The 18,742-nt window shown below is 46.4% G+C and overlaps 1 protein-coding gene across 1 annotated transcript in view; it reads right to left on the bottom strand.

Moving 5' to 3' along the window:
• The window catches only part of ITGA3 (integrin subunit alpha 3), an 86,130-nt gene extending 74,728 nt beyond the window's left edge, over positions 1-11,402 (bottom strand). The window contains exon 1 of the mRNA XM_033169615.1: positions 10,764-11,402. Coding sequence (XP_033025506.1) covers positions 10,764-10,993 — 230 coding nt within the window. The 5' untranslated portion in view covers positions 10,994-11,402. The remainder of the gene's footprint in view (positions 1-10,763) is intronic.
• Positions 11,403-18,742: the final 7,340 nt, after the last annotated feature.

Here is an 18,742-nt window from a genome sequence, read left to right as displayed (position 1 = left end):
ATGTTCCCAAAGCCTGAAAAGCTTCTGTCCATCTTAGGGAGGGAGGTGCAATGCCCCCATGGGTCCATGAGCCCTCCCACCACATTCACAGTGCCCGCCTGGCTTTGGGAATAGGCAGGGGGCTCCAGTATCCTGTCAGAGCCCTGGCGTCTCCTTCCCAAAGCCCAGGAAGCTTTTGCCCAGCTTAGGGAGCTCTAAATGGCCTCGGCCCAGTATACCTGAAGGAGCGTCTCCACCCCTGTCGTTCAGCCCGGACACTGGGGTCCAGTGCCGAGGGCCTTCTGGCAGTTCCCTCCCTGTAAGAAGTGAGGTTGCAGGGAACCAGGCAGAGGGCCTTCTTGGTAGTGGCACCTGCCCTGTGGAATGCCCTCCCATTAGATGTCAAGGAAATAAAACTACCTGACTTTTAGAAGACATCTGAAGGTAGCCCTGTTTGGGGAAGTTACAGGTGGGTAGCCGTGTTGTTCTGCCATAGTCAAAACAGAATAAAATAAAAAATTCTTTCCAGTAGCACCTTAGAGACCAACTAAGTTTGTTCTTGGTATGAGCTTTCGTGTGCATGCACACTGTTTGGGGAAGTTTTTAATGTTTGATGTTTTATCGTGGTTTTAATATTCTGTTGGGAGTTGCCCAGAGTGGCTGGGGAAAACCACCCAGATGGACAGGGTATAAATAATAAATTATTATTATTAGGAAGGTGTGACGCTCATGCTTCTGAGGTCAGGACATCGAGACATCACACACATGATGTCAATCTCTCCCCCATCACCCTTGCAAGCTGGCGCTTCTGGCCTTAACTGTTCCCCTACAAAAAATTTCACCGCACGACGCTGCTTTGAATACAGAAGGTCCCAGATTCAGTCTCCAGGGTGGAGTTGGGAACCCAGTCTGAAAACCTGGAGAGGGCAGCAGTCAATCTTGAGTTGGGCTGACTAACAGTCTGGCTTGATATAAGGCCACTTCCCACGCAAAATTGGAACAGAGTCGCTTAGCAAGGCCGAAAGAAATTACGGCCGTGGAGCACTTTGCACAATTAAACTGCTACCAAACTGATTCAGAATAAGTGCACGGAGGAAATGCCCCCCCCAACTAAATGCCATTTGTCTAATAAACAGGGTTGCCAATTTTTCTGTCTTCTTCAGATCTTTTAACACCTGATGCACAGAAATTGGTGCTGGCTTTCTCCATCACTTCCCTTTCCCAGTGTTGATGCTGACCTCTAAAGCCTTAAACGGCCTCGACCCAGTATACCCGAAGGAGCGTCTCCACCCCAATCGTCAAGCCCGGACACTGAGGTCCAGCTCCGAGGGCCTTCTGGCAGTTCCCTCCCTGCGAGAAGTGAAGTTACAGGGAACCAAGCAAAGGGCTTCTCACCCCATGGAAAGCCCTTCCATCAGATGTCAAAGAGATAAATAATTATACGACTGCCTGTAGACATCTGAAGGCTGCCCTGTATCAAGGCGCTTGTAATGTTCTGTTGTGTTGTTGATGTTTGTTTATGTTGGAAGCTGCCCAGTGTGGCTGGGGCAATCCAGGCATATGGGCGAGGTACTAATAATAATAATAATCAGGAAAAGCTTTATTAAATGCTCGTCTGGAAGACCACTACTAAAGGCAGAGGAACAGGACTCCCCATCAAACATGGCAGAGATTTAGATTGCCTTTAAAAACGAACTTAGCTAATTTTCCACTTTCTGAAACCATATGCAAACCAAAATGCAGCCATTTTTTTTTTGAAATCAGCACTTCTCTGAATTTTGAATTGCAGTTCTCCAGCCAAAGAAAGTGCATTGCACTTACTAGTGTGCTGGTCTCCAACTACTGGATTGCGGCCTGATCCACGGTGGGTCACAACAGGGGTGCTGCCACCATGCAAATATGTGGTAAAAGGTTAGAAATAGGTCCCCAAATGTATGTTCAGGTTAGAAGTGGATCCTGGAACAAGCTGTGCTAGAATAAAGGGCAGGGCTAGCCCAAGACATTTTGGCACCTGAGGTAAACCACAAAATGGTGTCCCCACTCCCTGCCAGGGAAGAAGGGGTGAGTGAAAATCTACATCAGGAATGGAGGTGGTGGTGGAATAAAGATCTACATTGGGATCTGCTGCTCCTGTGGATCCTGCCACCTGAGGCAGTTGCTTCATGTTACTGCATATGTAGGCCGGCCCTGGCAAAGGGCATATATTAGTACTATAAATGCATATATTAGTGAAAATAAAATACATTGTCATGCATTCTAGTAAAGGGAATCTCTTTCCCGAAAGGTTTATTTCAGGCAAAATTGCCTACAACAATGTGCCTATGAAGAGAAATCCTTTTGGGGGTGAAATCACCAAGCGATGTGCAAATGTGGAGAGCTGAATTTAAGATTGGAAAAATGGGAAAAAACCCGAAACGGACAGATTCACCCACCCTTGCGCAGCCCCAGTAAGAACAGAAGAACACAAACAGATCTCCGGCTGAAACGCAATCTAGAAGATCAGTACATTTAGAATTAGTGCAAGTAGCCGTGATTTATACCAAGGCTAAGTAAGGAAGGGGGTGTGTGGAAAAAAACCCTGCCTCTTAAACAACATAATACACGTCTCCATGGGAACGGAGGCCTGAGCTAAGAGAGAGAGTTAGTTAATCAAGAGGAAAAATCCGGTGGTTTGAAAAGGTCTTTTGTAAAGCACCGTAGAATTTATCCAATCCAACGAAGAACTACAAGAATGTTAACAGGTCCATGGGAACCTCACACCTTGACCCTCAAGGATGAGCCTGGCCTAGGATAGGCCTGTTTGTAAATGAACAATTCACAGTCGGGTCTGGATGAAGAGAACCTCCCTAAGACAGGCATCCCCAACCTGCGGCCCTCCAGATGTTTTGGGACTACAACTCCCATGATCCCTAGCTAACAGGACCAGTGGTCAGGGATGATGGGAATTGTAGTCCAAAACATCTGGAGGGCCGAAGGTTGGGGATGCCTGCCCTAAGAGATACTCTTGGGCCATTGTTTTGGATCAAAACATTCAAACTGGCTGGCGGGGGTGAGGAGGGAATGTCAAATCAAAATCAGAAAAGACTCAAGGTTGTTCCACTAGGGAGTGGGGAGTAATTCAATTTGGTCCACATTTAAAGGCAAAACTACAGAATGCACTCTTTCTGAAACGTGATGAGGGCCAAAACAGTGCCCTCTTTCAAAATTCACACCTCTCTGAATTTTGCAACCCAGTTTTCCAGCAAACTAATAAATACAGAGATGCATTTGCCGTGGGGAAGTGGAGAAGAAAATAGGGTTGCCATATTTTGAAGAGCAAAAAAGAGGACACCTGGGCCAACTTCAACTTTTAACTATGGGTCGCTATGACGACTCTACTCATGAAAAGGAGGGTGTGTCCTGGAAAAAGAGGGCATATGGCAACCCTAGATGTGTATACTAGTGACGAAGACATGCAAAAAAAAAAAATTGCATCACATTCGGGAAAATTGCCTTACAGAAATGCTTGTCTTAGGCAAAATTGCATACAATTGTGTGTCAGTTAGTAGAAATGTCCACTAAACTGCTACTGAACTTCCATGAAGTTACCGTATTGGCCTGAATATAAGCCTCAAATTCCCCCTCAAATTCTGACCGTGGAAAGTTAAAGTGCAGCTTAAAATCGTGACCTTACAAAAATGGGCTTTTACGAGATCACTGCTGAAACAGGCATACAGTAAAACGGAACAAACAAACAAAAAAATGATTTATTGCCAATTTGCAAGCTTAAGACATTTGCCGTTTATGGGTGTGAGTGCCTGCGGAACTATAGCAATTGAATAGCGATTTGCAATTTTGGCGATTGTACGGTAACTTTTGCGGGCTTGGGAGATCAAAGGCTTAAATTGGCTCGGAGTTACAATTCTACCGACCGCAGCGATTTTCAGCCTGTAACCCCATTTTAAGGGAGTGGCTTATATTTGGGTATTGTCTCTCTCTCCCCCCCCTTTGAAATTTAAAGGTGCGGCTTATTTGCGGGTGCAGCTTATATTCAGGCCAATATGGTAAGTGTGGAGTAGAGAGCCAGTGTGGTGTAGTGGTTAAGAGCGGTAGACTCCTAATCTGGGGAACCGGGTTCGCGTCTCCACTCCTCCACATGCAGCTGCTGGGTGACCTTGGGCTAGTCACACTTCTCTGAAGTCTCTCAGCCCCACTCACCTCACAGAGTGCTTGTTGTGGGGGAGGAAGGGAAAGGAGAATGTTAGCCGCTTTGAGACTCCTTCGGGTAGTGATAAAGCGGGATATCAAATCCAAACTCTTCTTCTTCTAAGTCAGTGGTGGTAGGAGCAATTGTTGCTTATTTGCCTGCTTTTTCCCTCTTGGAGACAGTGAGGTCTGCACCCAGAGTTAGAAGGAAAGGGAGTCGGGCTACGGGGAGAGGGAGGGAGCTGTGCTCAAGGGCTCCTGGAAACTACAACCGCTTGGGGTTTTCCAGGAATGAATGATTTGGAAGCAGCACCCCAGACAGCAAGTGGATCAGTTAAGGACTGCAAAGCCTCAGATCTGAACCTTTCTGAGCCATGAAGCTCTCTGGCTGATCCTGAGCCGCGTGAGACAAAAGCATAATTGGTGCATATGAAAATAGACTTCTGTGGGGGAAGGATTTCCATGGATTTCGCTTTCCGCCATCACCTTTGCATAGGTACTTTGCGCATTGGGGCAACACCTCTCCATTTAACCTTTTGCACATGGCTGGAATTTGTCTCAGTGCTTTGTAAGTGTATTTACACACATGCACACACAATATGTGGGCGACAGGTAACAAAAGCCAGAGAGACAGACATGCTTAGGAAGGCTGGAGGAAAAATTCAGATTTTTCTCGATGCCAGCCTCAGATAGTAAGGTTTGCCAGCCATGTAGAGAATTATTACAATACTTTACTTTGCAGTGTTTCATATCGTAAGGGCATAGAAAATTGCTTTAGATCACTGGTCCGTCCAGCTCAGCGTTGTTTCAAGAAGAAGCCACTACTCAGAAGTAAGTCCCATTGAGTTTAACAAGCCTTACTCCCAGGTAGAACTGGAAGGATCTATCTGTTTCAGTTCTCTCAGTTTCTCATTTTTCAAATCTTCATTTCGGGTTCTCCACATATTTGCAGAAATTTTCCATGGGGAAAATTCCTTAGCGTTTCAGCGCAGAATTCCTTAGCGTTTCAGCGCAGAAGTCCTTAGCGTTTCAGCGCGGAATTCTGCTAATGGACATACGCAGTTTAGACTGATGTACACATTTTCAGAAGCATTTTTTCCTGAATAGAATGTGTTGCTGTATCTAATATCCTCATTCTAATGCACACTATCATATGCGTTTTTGTAAACGTTTGGCTGGAAAACTGCACCGCAAAATTCAGGCAAACGTACGTTTCAAAGATGAGCTGCGTTCCGGTTCTCGTATTGTTTCAGAAAGCGTAGATCTGCAAGATCTGGCTTTAAAGGTGTAGTGACTCAAATTCCTCCTCCATCCCCTGCCCCCCCCCCAGCAAGTAATGTAGGATCAGAACCTTAGAACGGCTGCTCCTCAAACAGCCCTAAGCTACCAATGCACTGGGCAACTGCATCCCACCCAGATGACTCTCTCTGCATGGCAGACAGGCAGCGGGAGTGAAGGAGGAGGCACAAACCGCAGGGAAGCATCTGCAAGACTGGGCATGTGCTTTGAAGAGCATACTCAAAGGGATAAAGCAGGCCAGTGTGTGCCACGTGCAAAATAGGAGAAGAGAACCGAGCCAAGAGCCTCCAATTCACATGCCCCAAGGGGCTGGGTGTTGGAAATTCGGCACATGCCCCTTCATATAGAACCATAGAGCTGGAACCCTAATCATAGAGCTGGGACCCTGAGGATCATTTTGCCCAACCCCCCGGAATGCAGGAATATGCAGCTGTCCCATACGGGGATCGAACCTGCAACCTTGGCCTTAATGGCACCACGCTCTAACCAACTGAGCTGTCCTCCTTGCATTATTCCATGGCAGCCTGCTTTTGACCCGCTAGGCTGATATCTCTCTTGTATTTATTTTTTATTGGCTCTTAACGGTGGCTGTTTTTAAGTTTTCTTCATGATTTTAATGGGATGATTGATTGATGTATGTATGGTGGTGGGGAAGAATGAGTCGGTTTTCTTTTGCATCATTGCAAATCAGGATTGAGGGGGTTAATTACAAAAAGTGAAATTTATACTTTTTAGCTCATTTTCATTTTTAATTATTATGCTGTCTGATCTTTAGAGGATGCTTGGATCTAGTCCTTTTACTATGGATTTCCCTTGCGTTTTTTTGCAGCTGATTTTTTATGTGGCAATGTAGAAATTCCTTCCTTTTCGTTTTGGTGTTTGCTGTTCACTTAACATGCTTTAACCTGTGTTGTAAACCGCTTAAGAGTTTTGTGTACCTACGAGCGGCAAATAAATAAATAAATATTTTTTAAAAATTTCTAACTACCCATTTCAGGTGTCTCCCCACAACTCCTCACACTGAGAAGTGTGGCCCCAGACATAGGAAGCAATCCTATGCACACAAGAAGCTTGGAGTAAAACAAGAAGGCGTAAGTTAAACTGCCCTAAAGGTACACCAGAGCCAAATCCCGTTCAGCTGTGGAACCACTGCAGCTGCTCTGCCTAAGCCTGGCAGAGGGGAAAAGGTAAAGGTAAAGGGACCCCTGACCATTAGGTCCAGTCGCGGACGACTCTGGGGTTGTGACGCTCATCTCGCTCTATAGGCTGAGGGAGCCAGTGTTTGTCCTCAGATAGCTTCCGGGTCATGTGGCCAGCATGACTAAGCTGCTTCTGGCAAACCAGAGCAGCGCACGGAAACGCCATTTACCTTCCCGCTGGAGCGGTACCTATTTATCTACTTGCAGTTTGGCGTGCTTTCGAACTGGTAGGTTGGCAGGAGCAGAGACCAAGCAACGGTAGCTCACCCATCGCGGGGATTTGAACCGCCGACCTTCTGATTGGCAAGCCCTAGGCTCTGTGGTTTAGACCACAGCGCCACCCGTGTCCCGGCAGAGGGGAAACATGCCTTTAAAATAGGTTGCCAATCATGTGAATGAGCAGAACAAGCTTAGGATTCTGCCTAAGGGTCTCCCCCTATCCCAGTGCTGGCCCAACTATGCCCCCAGAATGTCCATTTTGGGTGTCTTGCACTGGCCTCGACTCAGCCAGACGGGTGGGGGTATAAATAATAACATTATTATTATTATTATTATTATTATTATTATTATTATTATTATTATTATTATTTTATGCTGGTGTATATTTGGCTAAGCCAGGCCGGGCACTTAACACCAGCAGAGCCAGAGATCATCTATGCATCCTAAACTGCCCATGTTGACAGATCTTGCCCCCATCAACAATGCCACCAGATTCCTGGTGGAGCACATATATTTTAACCAGCTGGTATTGACTGACGTGTTTCAATGATGATTTCTATCTGTCTGGGTAGGCTTGCCTAGGGGGGAAAAAACATTTTAAGCAGGTGCTGAAAAGAGCAGAGAAGGTGGCAGGCTGATGTCAACAGGCAGGGAGTTCCAGTGTGTAAGTAGTGCCACACTAAAATGGGGATTTATTTAGATGGGTGCCAACAACAACAAGTTCAGAATCAGTATTATGTGGTACCTGTAACACTGCCACTTCTGCAGACTGAAGCGGTCATATGGGCCTATATGGGGTAAAGCGATCTCACAAGCAAACTGGTCCCAAGCTGTTAAGGGCTTTAAGGAGTGTCTCCACCCCCATCGTTCAGCCTGAGGTCCAGCGCCGAGGGCCTTCTGGCAGTTCCCTCACTGCAAGAGGGAAGTGAGGTTACAGGGAACCAGGCAGAGGGCCTTCTCGGTAGTGGCGCCTGCCCTGTGGAACACCCTCCCACCAGATGTCAAGGAAATAAACAACTATCTGCCTTTTAGAAAACATCTGAAGGCAGCCCTGTTTAGGAAAGTTTAATGTTTGGTGTTTTATGGTGTTTTTAATATTCTGTTGGGAACTGCCCAGAGTGGCTGGGTAAACCCAGCCAGATGGGTGGGGTATTAATAATAATGATGATAACAACAACAACAACAACAACAACAACAATAATAATAATTTGTTGTTGTAACACCTTTAATTGGGTCCAATTGCAAATGGGCAACCAGGGCAGTTCTCTGAGCAGAGGTACTGTTGCGTTTGTGCAAATTTATGTAGGGGGGGAAATGGCATATAAATGGAAATAATAGCATAAAATATTTTAGGGATTTTTAAAATTTTAAAAATCAAGTTTTGGGGGTTTTTTGTTTGTTTTTTTACTTAAAGAAATACTGAGTGGGGTATAAATTTCTTAGAAGAAATAAAAGCATTCCAGCAACCATTTGATGCCATTAAAAAAAAAAAGTATGACATACATACTAAATATTTAGTACTGCATCCTTTCTGGATAAGGTTTCGAAAGGCTTCTCGCGAACCAACAGAGTGGCCTGCATGTTGCATTGGTTGGGTTGGCACCTGTTATCTGCTGCCACTGGCATAAGAATTAAGTCTCATCCAGGGAAACGCACAGTGAGTGCTAAGGGAGCCTGGCCCTCACATGCATACCCCACACAAAACTGCACTGCTCTGAATTAAGCAGGTTTGGGACAGTAAGGATTTGTCCCTAAGTAAGTTCTGATTTGCCCTTTTTATTCTGCTCAGGGGTATGTTGCAGTTGTTGTTCAGTCGTGTCCGACTCTTCGTGACCCCATGGACCAGAGCACGCCAGGCACGCCTATCCTTCACTGCCTTCCGCAGTTTGGCCAAAGTCATGTTAGTAGCTTCAAGAACACTGTCCAACCATCTCATCCGCTGTCGTCCCCTTCTCCTTGTGCCCTCCATCTTTCCCAACACCAGGGTCTCTTCCAGGGAGTCTTCTCTTCTCATGAGGTGGCCAAAGTACTGGAGCCTCAACTTCAGGATCTGTCCTTCCAGTGAGCGCTCACTATTCCCCAGCAAGGTATCTTGACGTGCTGTCGGTGTTCGAAATTAGCCAGGTGCCAGGCGCATTTTGCACCTGGCTTTTGACCACTTGCAACCAAGCGAAGATGCCTGGGTGCCAGGATGGCGCCTGACACTTTTTATTTAAAAAATCATTTATTTATTTAATTTCTATACACCACCCTATGCCCGAAGGTCTCAGGGCGATCCACATAAAATATCATCTTCACCATCTGAAGGTGCATGCCTGGGGATCACTGAATCTGGACCGTTTTTGCACACTCATGCCCCCATCCTGTAGAATTCTGTCAGTTATATATTATCTGCAGAATCAGAATGAATTTTTGGAACCAAAATGCTTTTTTTTTTCCTGTGCAGCCCGAGCAGCAGCAGTCATCGTTAAGAAAAAGAATTTGGAACAGGTATGCATGTGCACTGTCGCTAGTTTTCTTCCCTTATTTCTCAGAGCTCTTAACCTAGCTCAAGGGGGCCATCTGAACTAGCCAGATGTTTAACTGAAAATCCATCAGAGTCGTCCATCATTTGCAAAAAAATAAGACTTTAGAGACGTCTTACCCCCAAACTAGGCATTCTGTTCTGGCAACTGTAACCTTGGTTTAAGAAGCTATTTGGAGCCTTGCTCATATATCTGAGTTTCTAACGCTGCAGTTTCTGATTAGGTTGCAAATGTGCCGCTGGATAGACTTGAATTTACCTCGAATGCGGGAGTTGCCAATCTTTCTGGGTCTGTGGACATATCTGCAAACCACAACCAAGCACACTCTGCAACCCCATGATATTGGCTACAATGGAATGCTTCTTACAAGCCTAAATTGTGTGGAAGAAACCCTTCGGGCAACCAGGGAAAACCTTCATGGGCACCCACAGGCAGCACGTTGGCAACCGCCGGTCTTGGGTTACGGGTGGCCACCAATATTCAGTGACCCTGAATATATTTTCCGTCAGCAAACAGCATTAACCATCACATTTGCAGCCGCTTCCCTGGTTTCAATCAACATCTCGCTTTGGAAGGAAAGGGCCAATTGATGTGGGACACACCAGGCCACATGTGGTACAATCCCAACACAATAGGGCATAAATTGCTCTCAAACACACACACACATGCAAACAGGCATCAAGTTCAGGAACAGATGAATTCCAGCTAAATCCAAAAAGCTGACAAGCTGAATGGCACAAACAGATGTGAATTGCAGCACGCTTTGGGTGGCGGCGGCGGGGGGGGAATGCAAGTAACTTCTCCATTAGTTCCCAGACTCTTATTATAAGAGTCCCTTTTGCTAACCAGAGACCACAAAAATATGCTAGATCTCCATCCCCAAAGAGAAGGAACCAAGAATATGACATTTAATTAAAAGCAGATTGGGGAACTGCCAAACTTCATTGGCGGCAAGGAGGGGGAATGAGCGCAGAACTGGGGGCTTTGCCAACCTGTTGTTCTAGGCAAAAATGGGCAGAAAGAAAAGAGTGCGCCTCTCAGTATAACACCCTAGATAGGTCTACTCAAAAGTAAGTCCCACAGAGTTCGGATGGGGCTTCCTGAGGGGGCAGAGCTGTCTGTGAACAAAATGGGATGTCGGCTTAAATATCGGACAGCTCTCTAAATCTCAGATCCCTGCTTGCGGGACAGTTCTGTGTGATTCGAATGCCTGCTACCCTCTTAACTGCTGCAGCAGATTTTATGCCTCCAGACTGAACCTCAAGTTCAGGAAAAGAGAGGGGGGCTCCAGAGGAAAGGGTGCCTCTCACAATACAAAACACTGCACACTCCCTGATCCAAGGCTTTTTTCACTTACAGGTATCGTTGCTGGTCCATTTGATGGTGCAGAGCCACGGAGAGTCCGAAGTAGCTGTCCGGGGTCTTGCCTTTCTTGAGCACCAAAAATTTCGTGTCCAGGTTGAAAGCAGCGCATCTCGGGGCGCAGAGGGAAATCCACAGGGCGCATCCCAGCAGGAGCGATTTCTGCCTCCCAAGCTGGCTCTTGCGTCCTGCGGGTCTGCAAAGGTGGAACTGGCTAGCGCCCATGTCGTGTTTCGCCAATTTCTTTCCTCTTCTTTTTTGCTTCCCGGGAGTCTGCTGCGCCCTTCTGCAAAGGAGTTTGCGGGTGGCTTGCTGGGGGGAAAAAACCCGGCTTGCTGTTGTTGTTGCTTTCAGTTCCTGGAGTTTTGCCCTCCTCCCCTCTCCAACCTCCTTTGTGAATGTTGCAGATTGTAGAGGCAGCCTCCCTGCTTAGAGATCGGGGATTCCTTCCTCTCCACCCGGTTCTTCCCTACGCGCAAAAGGCTCGGATGGAGCCGGTTGTGTGCCTGGTATCGCGCAAGCGAGGCGCGCGCGTGCTTGCTTGGTTACCTCCCTCCCCACCTTGCACAGAGTCTGAGCAGCCGCTCTGGCTACACTTTTCTTCCGGGGGAAAAAGAAACAGTCAGGGCGAGCAGGAGTGACAAGCACTTGGTTCTTAAAGGGGCCCCGGACAGGTTGGACACCTGCCCAGCGCGCAAACAAAGACGAGGGCAGATAAAAGGCCGGGGGACTGATTTCATTCTTGCTAGTATTTTCTTTTTCTTTTTTATATATATATATAAAAACTACCTTAAAGGTACAAAGACCCAGATTTGCCTGGAAGCCTCCAGGCGCACGCTTTCCCCTCCAAGCGCATCTCTCCGAGATCACAGGTGTGTTGGGGCGCGCTGCGTTTAGTCAGCGGGCAAGGGGATGCACTCTGCACGCGCTCAGGGGCCCTTGTGTTTATTATGACGCCGCGCAAGAAATAACAAGAGCCTGTTCTGGCGCACTTTCCGGGTTTCCTGGGTAAACCGCTGGGCTTATCTACAGGAAGCAGAAGTTTGCCTGACTCAGAACCATCACTGGATCAAAATATTTTACCAGATGCCCCTTGCATTTCCCTCAGTCAGCCCTGGGAAAGCCCTACAATTGGTGCTGTGAGGTTTGTCCGTTCTGTTATTGCATTGCTATCCTGTTCTTTGGCCAAGATGCTCATCTCACTCTCTGCCTGTCCCAAGTCCACTGCCACAACAACCCTATAGGGTAGGAGGCAATAAAGTGGTCCCAAATCACCCAGTGAGCTTTGTTGCAAAGCAGAGCTTGGTAGCTGTCTCTCCCTGGTCTAAGTTCAACATCCTAGCCACTCCATTTCACTTGCTCTCTAGTTTTGAGGTTCCGGGACTGATCCCTGCAGAGTGAGCCCTCCCTGATTCAAGTAAAAGGCACTGAAATTACATATAACTTAAAGTGAGAAAGGCCGGTTCCTCCCTCAGGTTCACAGCTTTCAAATGTGGCAAGCAGACATCTACATAGCTCAGCTGGTTTGAGCATGGTGCTGATAACGCAGCCAAGGTTGCAGGTTCGATCGCTGTATGTGATTCTAACCTGTGGATTTAAAAATCTCTCTCTCTCTCTCTCTCTCTCTCTCTCTCTCTCTCTCTCTGTGTGTGTGTGTGTGTGTGTATATAGCATATAGCTATGCTGTTTGGTCCTCCCTAAGATGGCTTTCCACTTCGGATGTTTGCATTTCAAAGTGCTCTCTGTGTGCGCACATGTATCCTTCAAAATTCATAGATTTCAGAGTTTCAAAACCACACCCCTTAGCCGATTTATCATTATGACATATAAGTTACTTCCAGGTGACCTTCTAATTGAGCATTTGTTCTGGTTTATTTGCATAAAATCTGCAAGTAGGTTCAAAGATGTTTTGTGTTAACTAAGCATTCATACTGGTTTGTTTGCACCAAGTTTGTGGGAAGGTTAGACAACATTGGCTGTCATTTCTTTTATTGAGCTTTCATTCTGATTTGTGAAGTTACATTTATAATCTGCTGCTTTTATTGTATATTCATTCAATTGTTTTGTTTTTTTTAATTTTTATTTGTAAATCTTGTACAAATAAACAATTCAACAACATTTCAAATTTAGCAATCAATTATTCCACCTACAACTTCCCCTCCATCCCTCCATGTTTCCCTCAAAATTTCAATTTATGCTGCATATTATCATTACTCTCTACCTTCACCTTATCTCACATAAAAAACAAAAAGTTCACCCCCCACTGCTGTTCTTACTCAAATCCTATTTGCATTCTAATATTTTTACACTGAGCTTTTAAGCATTCTGCAAACACATTCCCATCTTCTTTAAGACCAGTCTCTTTCTGATCTCTAATTTTGCACGTCAAACTTGCCTGTTCTACACAATCTATCAATTTCAGCTGCCATTCTTCTTCAGTAGGGAGCACTGCATCGTGCCATTTTTGTGCGTATAATATTCATGCTGTCGTGGTTGCGTAAAGAAATAGATTTATCTGGGTTCGGGGGAATATCTGTTCCAGTTATCTCTAGTAAAAAAAAAAAAGAGAAGAAGCTTCTAGTTTTGCGGGGATAGTTGCCTTAAATATATTTTTTAAAAATATTTTTATTAAAGATTTTATTGATTTACAGAGGTAGTACACTTTTTCAACTCATTATAAATCATCTCCCAAAAGTCCATAGCTCCTTTCATGTCCACCACATATGGTAAAATGTGCTTTCTGCTTCTTTACATTTCCAACACTCAGCTGTTGGGGTTTTGACATCTCCACTGTAAGCAGCCTTGCGAGGGCTTGCGCTGAAAAGCGAGACAGAAATATGTTAAATAAATAGGTGCATGTGCTTTCCATCTAAGCTCTGGTGACCCATGAACTGGTTACATTCGGAACGGACAATTGTAGAGCTCTCTGTGTTTCGAACTGTGGTCAGCGCTGATGCCAATAGGAGCAAGGCAGTCAGCGACACGTATCACATGTCCACATATTGGCAAATACAGACAGCAAATATTTGAGCAACCGGGGAATATCTGGAGAACAATCAACTTTGAAATTCACACCAGAGAACTTTGGGGGTGGGGAGAGAATTTGCTTCAGCTTCCGGTTGTGCCTGTGTGCCAGGCCACATTTCTTTGGGTGGCCAGGAAATGGACTTTCAGCTCTTAACCACAAGTTGTTCCCAGGAAATTTGCTTGCGTATCATTGCAAGCGCTTCTGTTTGAGGAATGGAATGCATTAATTGCTGTTGGATGTTTTTCGGCCTGATAATCTTGGGATTCCAAGTAGAGAAAAGAGGAAATGGAGGCAGGAGGAAATGTGGAGTCTTCCAGAGGTTCGGTGCAGAATCCTTGATTTTCCCCGTTTAGCAGTGGAGGAATCGCCAACAGGGCATCAATCAAGATGAGCTTGATTTCTCACCCAAACTCAGATTCGACCAGGCAGCTTTGCTCTCCCCTCCCGGTGAGTTCAGATGTTTCAGATCGCCTCTTTCTCCCCTTCTCGCAGATACCCTCTCACTTCTTGGTCCCTAAAAGGAGAAGTCCCCCCTTCAAAACAGGGGTGGCTAACTTGTGCCCATTCAGGTATTTTTAGACTCCCAACTCCCCTCAGTCCCGGGAATCATGGCCATTGGCCAGGGGTCATGGGAAATGAAACTCTGTGCCTTCATCACCATGTATGGGAACATACCTCAAGAAAGGCGATCTTCACGTTCTAAGTCAGGGGTGAGCAAGGTTTATCTTTCCTGGGCCTGATCGGTCCCACGGAGATCCCTCTGTGGGCTGGATGGTGCGCAAGCATGAGCCTGTGATTTTCAGCATCTGCACGTGCGCAGACGCAATTTCCGGCGCCACGGAAGCGAGTCCCCGCGCTGCGCTGGTTTAGTGCAGTGCACAAGTGGGCATCTTGGTTTGGGGGCAGCTCGTGGGCTGGTCAAACGGCCTCCGTGGGCCGCTTCCAGCCCATGGGCCTTAGGTTGCTGGCCCCTGTTCTAAGTCCTAATAAGAGCCCTGCTGGATCATACCAAAGGCCTTTCTTAGGGGTAGCCAACATCATGAGTTACAGATGTTTTGGACCACAGCTCCCATTATCCTTGCCCATTGACTGTTCTGCCTAGGGCTGGTGGGAGTTGTAGTCCCCAACATCTGGAAGGCTCCACCCTGGCCACCCGTTTTCAGGCTCTCACAAACCACCTTGGGTTTTACTAGAATGCCAAGATCTACCCACCAGAACCATGTGCAAAAGACATGCACTTAGTATTAAAGAATATTCTTCTTCTTTGCCAATCACTCATAGCTGAGTAAGATTGTCTTCCATAGGCACTGTTTTTTAAAAAATGAGTCCATAAGTGAGTGTGGAGGCCAATTCTGTGTCCACACCTCCTTCCACAGTGGGGACATTGGTTTCCGGGTGGGAGTTGATCACGGTGAGGGTTTGCCAAGTACGCCTTCCTCTTAACACATTTCTCCATCTCGTCCTGAGTTCAAGCATCTTCAAAACCCATGACACCTTTGGTAAAGGCTGTTCTCCAACTGGAGCGCTCGCAGGCCAGTGTTTCCCAGTTGTCGGTGTTATTAAAGAATATGGGGAGGGGGTGGCTAGCATTGCCACAATATCAGCTTCTGCCTCTGATTCTGGACTTCTCTGTGCCACAGACTCCCCATGCTCACTAGACCCTGTTACCTCCTCAGCTTCCAACTCCTCCTCTTCCCAATTTTCTCCTTCAGTCCACTCGTCGTCATCCTACCACCTCTCCCCGGGCTCTGAGCCTTCTTTCCTTGGTGGATCCCCTAGATCAGGGGTGGCCAACTCCCAAGAGACTGCAATCTACTCACAGAGTTAAAAACTGGCAGTGATCTATCCCCTTTTTTATGGGGTTCAGGTCAAGGTTGTTGAGCTTTTTTTAGGAAGGAGGAAGGCCCATTTTGGGTGGGTTCGGGTCAAAGTTGTTAAGTTTTTTCAGGGAGGAGGTAAAATGTTGAGCTTTTTTTAGGGGAACCACAGTTGTTCAACTTCTTTGGGGAAGCCAGTGATCTAGCAGTGATCTACCGCAGATGTCCAGTGATCTACCGGTAGATCAAGATCTACCTGTTGGACATGCCTGCCCTAGATGGAACCTCCCGTCATTCCTCTGTGTCCAACCAGGTGAGGAGTGTCTTCTGCCCATTCCATTTGTTCAGCTTTTAAAATATACATTTCCCCCTATACCTTGGGGTAACCCATTGCGTGACTTTGATGTGCGATCTGCATGCACAATCTACCCCTGTCACGCTATGATCTGTAACTCTATATTCATTCATGCCATAGAAACTGTACGTGAAACTCATTTCAGCTGTTGAGAAGATCGTTGAGTGGATTAGTTCATGACAGGTGCACCCCACATGCCAAAGTGCCCTGGGGGGGTTGCCTGCCCATAAATCTGTTGCAGTGTTAAATCTGTTACAGTGTATACAACCTTTCAATGGAAAGAAAGCACCACGGTTCCCAAATTTTGCAATGCTTAGCTCATCTAACACTGAGCTGGCTTGTCATGGGAAACGAAGCAGCAGAGAGTCATTGCTGGTCCAACTAGGAATGTAAGAACATAGGAAAAGGCTGCTGGATCAGGCTCGTGGCCCATCTAATCCAGCACCCCTGACCTCACAATGGCTGACCAGATGCCTGTTTTAAACTTTTTTTGGGGGGTATTAATATATTTTTTTGTGAAAAGGTTTCCATTTTAAAGAAATAAAGTGATGCAAAGAAAAGGACAAAAAGGAAAGAAGACACAAAAATGTGTAGAAGGAAACAATATGTGCTAAAAGTACCCTAACCCATACGTACTTATATACATTTGATATTATTAGCCTAATACTTATGTAAGGTAAAGGACCCCCTGGATGGTTAAGTCCAGTCAATCTTGGCTATGGAGTGCAGCACTCATTTCACTTCAGGTCGAGGGAGCCGGCGTTTGTCCAGAGACAGCTTTCTGGGTCATGTGTTCAGCATGACTAAACAGCTTCTGGCTCAACAGGACACCGTGACGGAAGCCAGGGCACAAAGAAATGCCGTTTACCTTCCTGCCGCAGCGGTACCTATTTATCTACTTGCACTGGTATGCTTTCAAACTGCTAGGTTGGCAGAAGCTGGGACAGAGCAACGGGAGCTCACTCCACCGTGGGGATTCGAACCGGCGACCTTCCAATCAGCAAGCCCAAGACAAGAGGCTCAGTGGTTTAGACCACAGCACCACCCGCTCCCATCAATACATATGTAAATAATATTATTAATAATATTGATGTGTAAATATTAACAGCCTACTACATTTTGTATAAGCTTATTCCAAATATTTTCATATTTAACCAAACAAAGTCTACGCCTATTAGCAGTCCGTTCATAACTTGCAAGTGTTATCATATTGTCAATGCATTTATTAAAGGGGATCATATCTTCATTCTTCCAGTTCATCAATAGTAGTCTATTGGCAGTACCACATCAAATCCATTTTCTTTGTCCCATTCTTAGCTTCCATATAATAGGTAGGGACGTGGGTGGCGCTGTGGTCTAAACCACTGAGCCTCTTGGGCTTGCCGATTGGAAGGTCAGCGGTTCCAATCCCTGCGACAGAGTGAGCTCCCATTGCTCTGTCCCAGCTCCTGCCAACCTGGCAGTTTAAAAGCATGCCAGTAAATAGGTACCACTGCGGCGGGAAGGTAAACAGTGTTTCCATGCGCTCTGGTTTCCATTATGGTGTCCCATTGCGCTAGAAGCGGTTTATTCATGCTGGCCACATGAGCCAGAAAGCTGTTCTGTGGACAAACGCCTGCTCCCTCAGCCTGAAAGCGAGATGAGCGCTGCAACCCCATAGTCGCCTTTGACTGGACTTAACCACCCAGGGGTCCTTTACCTTATATAATAGGTATATAGTTCAGAAGAATGTTTTCTGCTGAAAACTCCAGCTTTTTCTAAAGGTAAAGGGACCCCTGACCATTAGGTCCAGTCGTGGACAACTCTAGGGTTGCGGTGCTCATCTTGCTTTACTGGCTGAGGGAGCCGGTGTACAGCTTCCAGGTCATGTGGCCAGCATGACTAAGCCGCTTCTGGCGAACCAGAGCAGCGCACGGAAACGCCGTTTCCCTTCCCGCCGGAGCGGTACCTATTTATCTACTTGCACTTTGAGGTGCTTTCGAACTGCTAGGTTGGCAGGAGCAGGGACCGAGCAACGGGAGCTCACCCCATTGCGGGGATTCGAACCGCCGACCTTCTGATCGGCAAGCCCTAGGCTCCGTGGTTTAACCCACAGTGCCACCCACGTCCCCCAGCTTTTTCTGGACGGTCGTAATTATACAAAAGAAGCCACAAGCAGGATTTGAACACAAGAGCCCTCTCCCCTCCCGGGGTTTCTAGGAAGTGGTGTACAGAAGCATTGCTGCTTCAAACTGTGGAGGCAAAGCACAGCCCTCATGATGAGTGGCCATTGAAAGCCCCCTCCTCCAAGTCTTGGTAGATCCTTCCAGAGCTTGCTGAAGCTAGGCCGCTTCTCCAATATTGCTTCTGGTTCAAGACTTACTGTGGACTTGGCACCTCCTGGTTGTGTGGAATGTGGGTGCTATTCAAGGCAAACATTATGAATTCCTGCCTCGGGCATCAAAACGTTTGCAACGTTTAGCACTTCTAACACCCTCGTAAACATTTCCTCATGAATAATAAAATAAAGGCAAGCGAGCGCTGTTGTGCAGCGAAAGCTACATCAAGATAACATTAAGGCCACAGCATTAATTGCTTTTAGCGTCAAGGAAGACCCAAACAGCGCTCCGCCAGGTAACTGTAAATGGATTCCCATAGACCTTCCCGGCATCAGAAAGCAGGGCGTGGTGCTCGTTGCCAAAGATACTTTGGACCACACTTCTCTTTGAACTTTTTCTACCAGTTGTGTTTTTTTTTGCACTTGGATATAATCCCCAAGGATAAATTGCATGCAC

This window comes from Lacerta agilis, chromosome 14 (assembly GCF_009819535.1).
Source record: "Lacerta agilis isolate rLacAgi1 chromosome 14, rLacAgi1.pri, whole genome shotgun sequence".
In the NCBI taxonomy this organism is placed as follows: domain Eukaryota; kingdom Metazoa; phylum Chordata; class Lepidosauria; order Squamata; family Lacertidae; genus Lacerta; species Lacerta agilis.
This window is presented reverse-complemented; position numbering and strand designations above follow the sequence as displayed.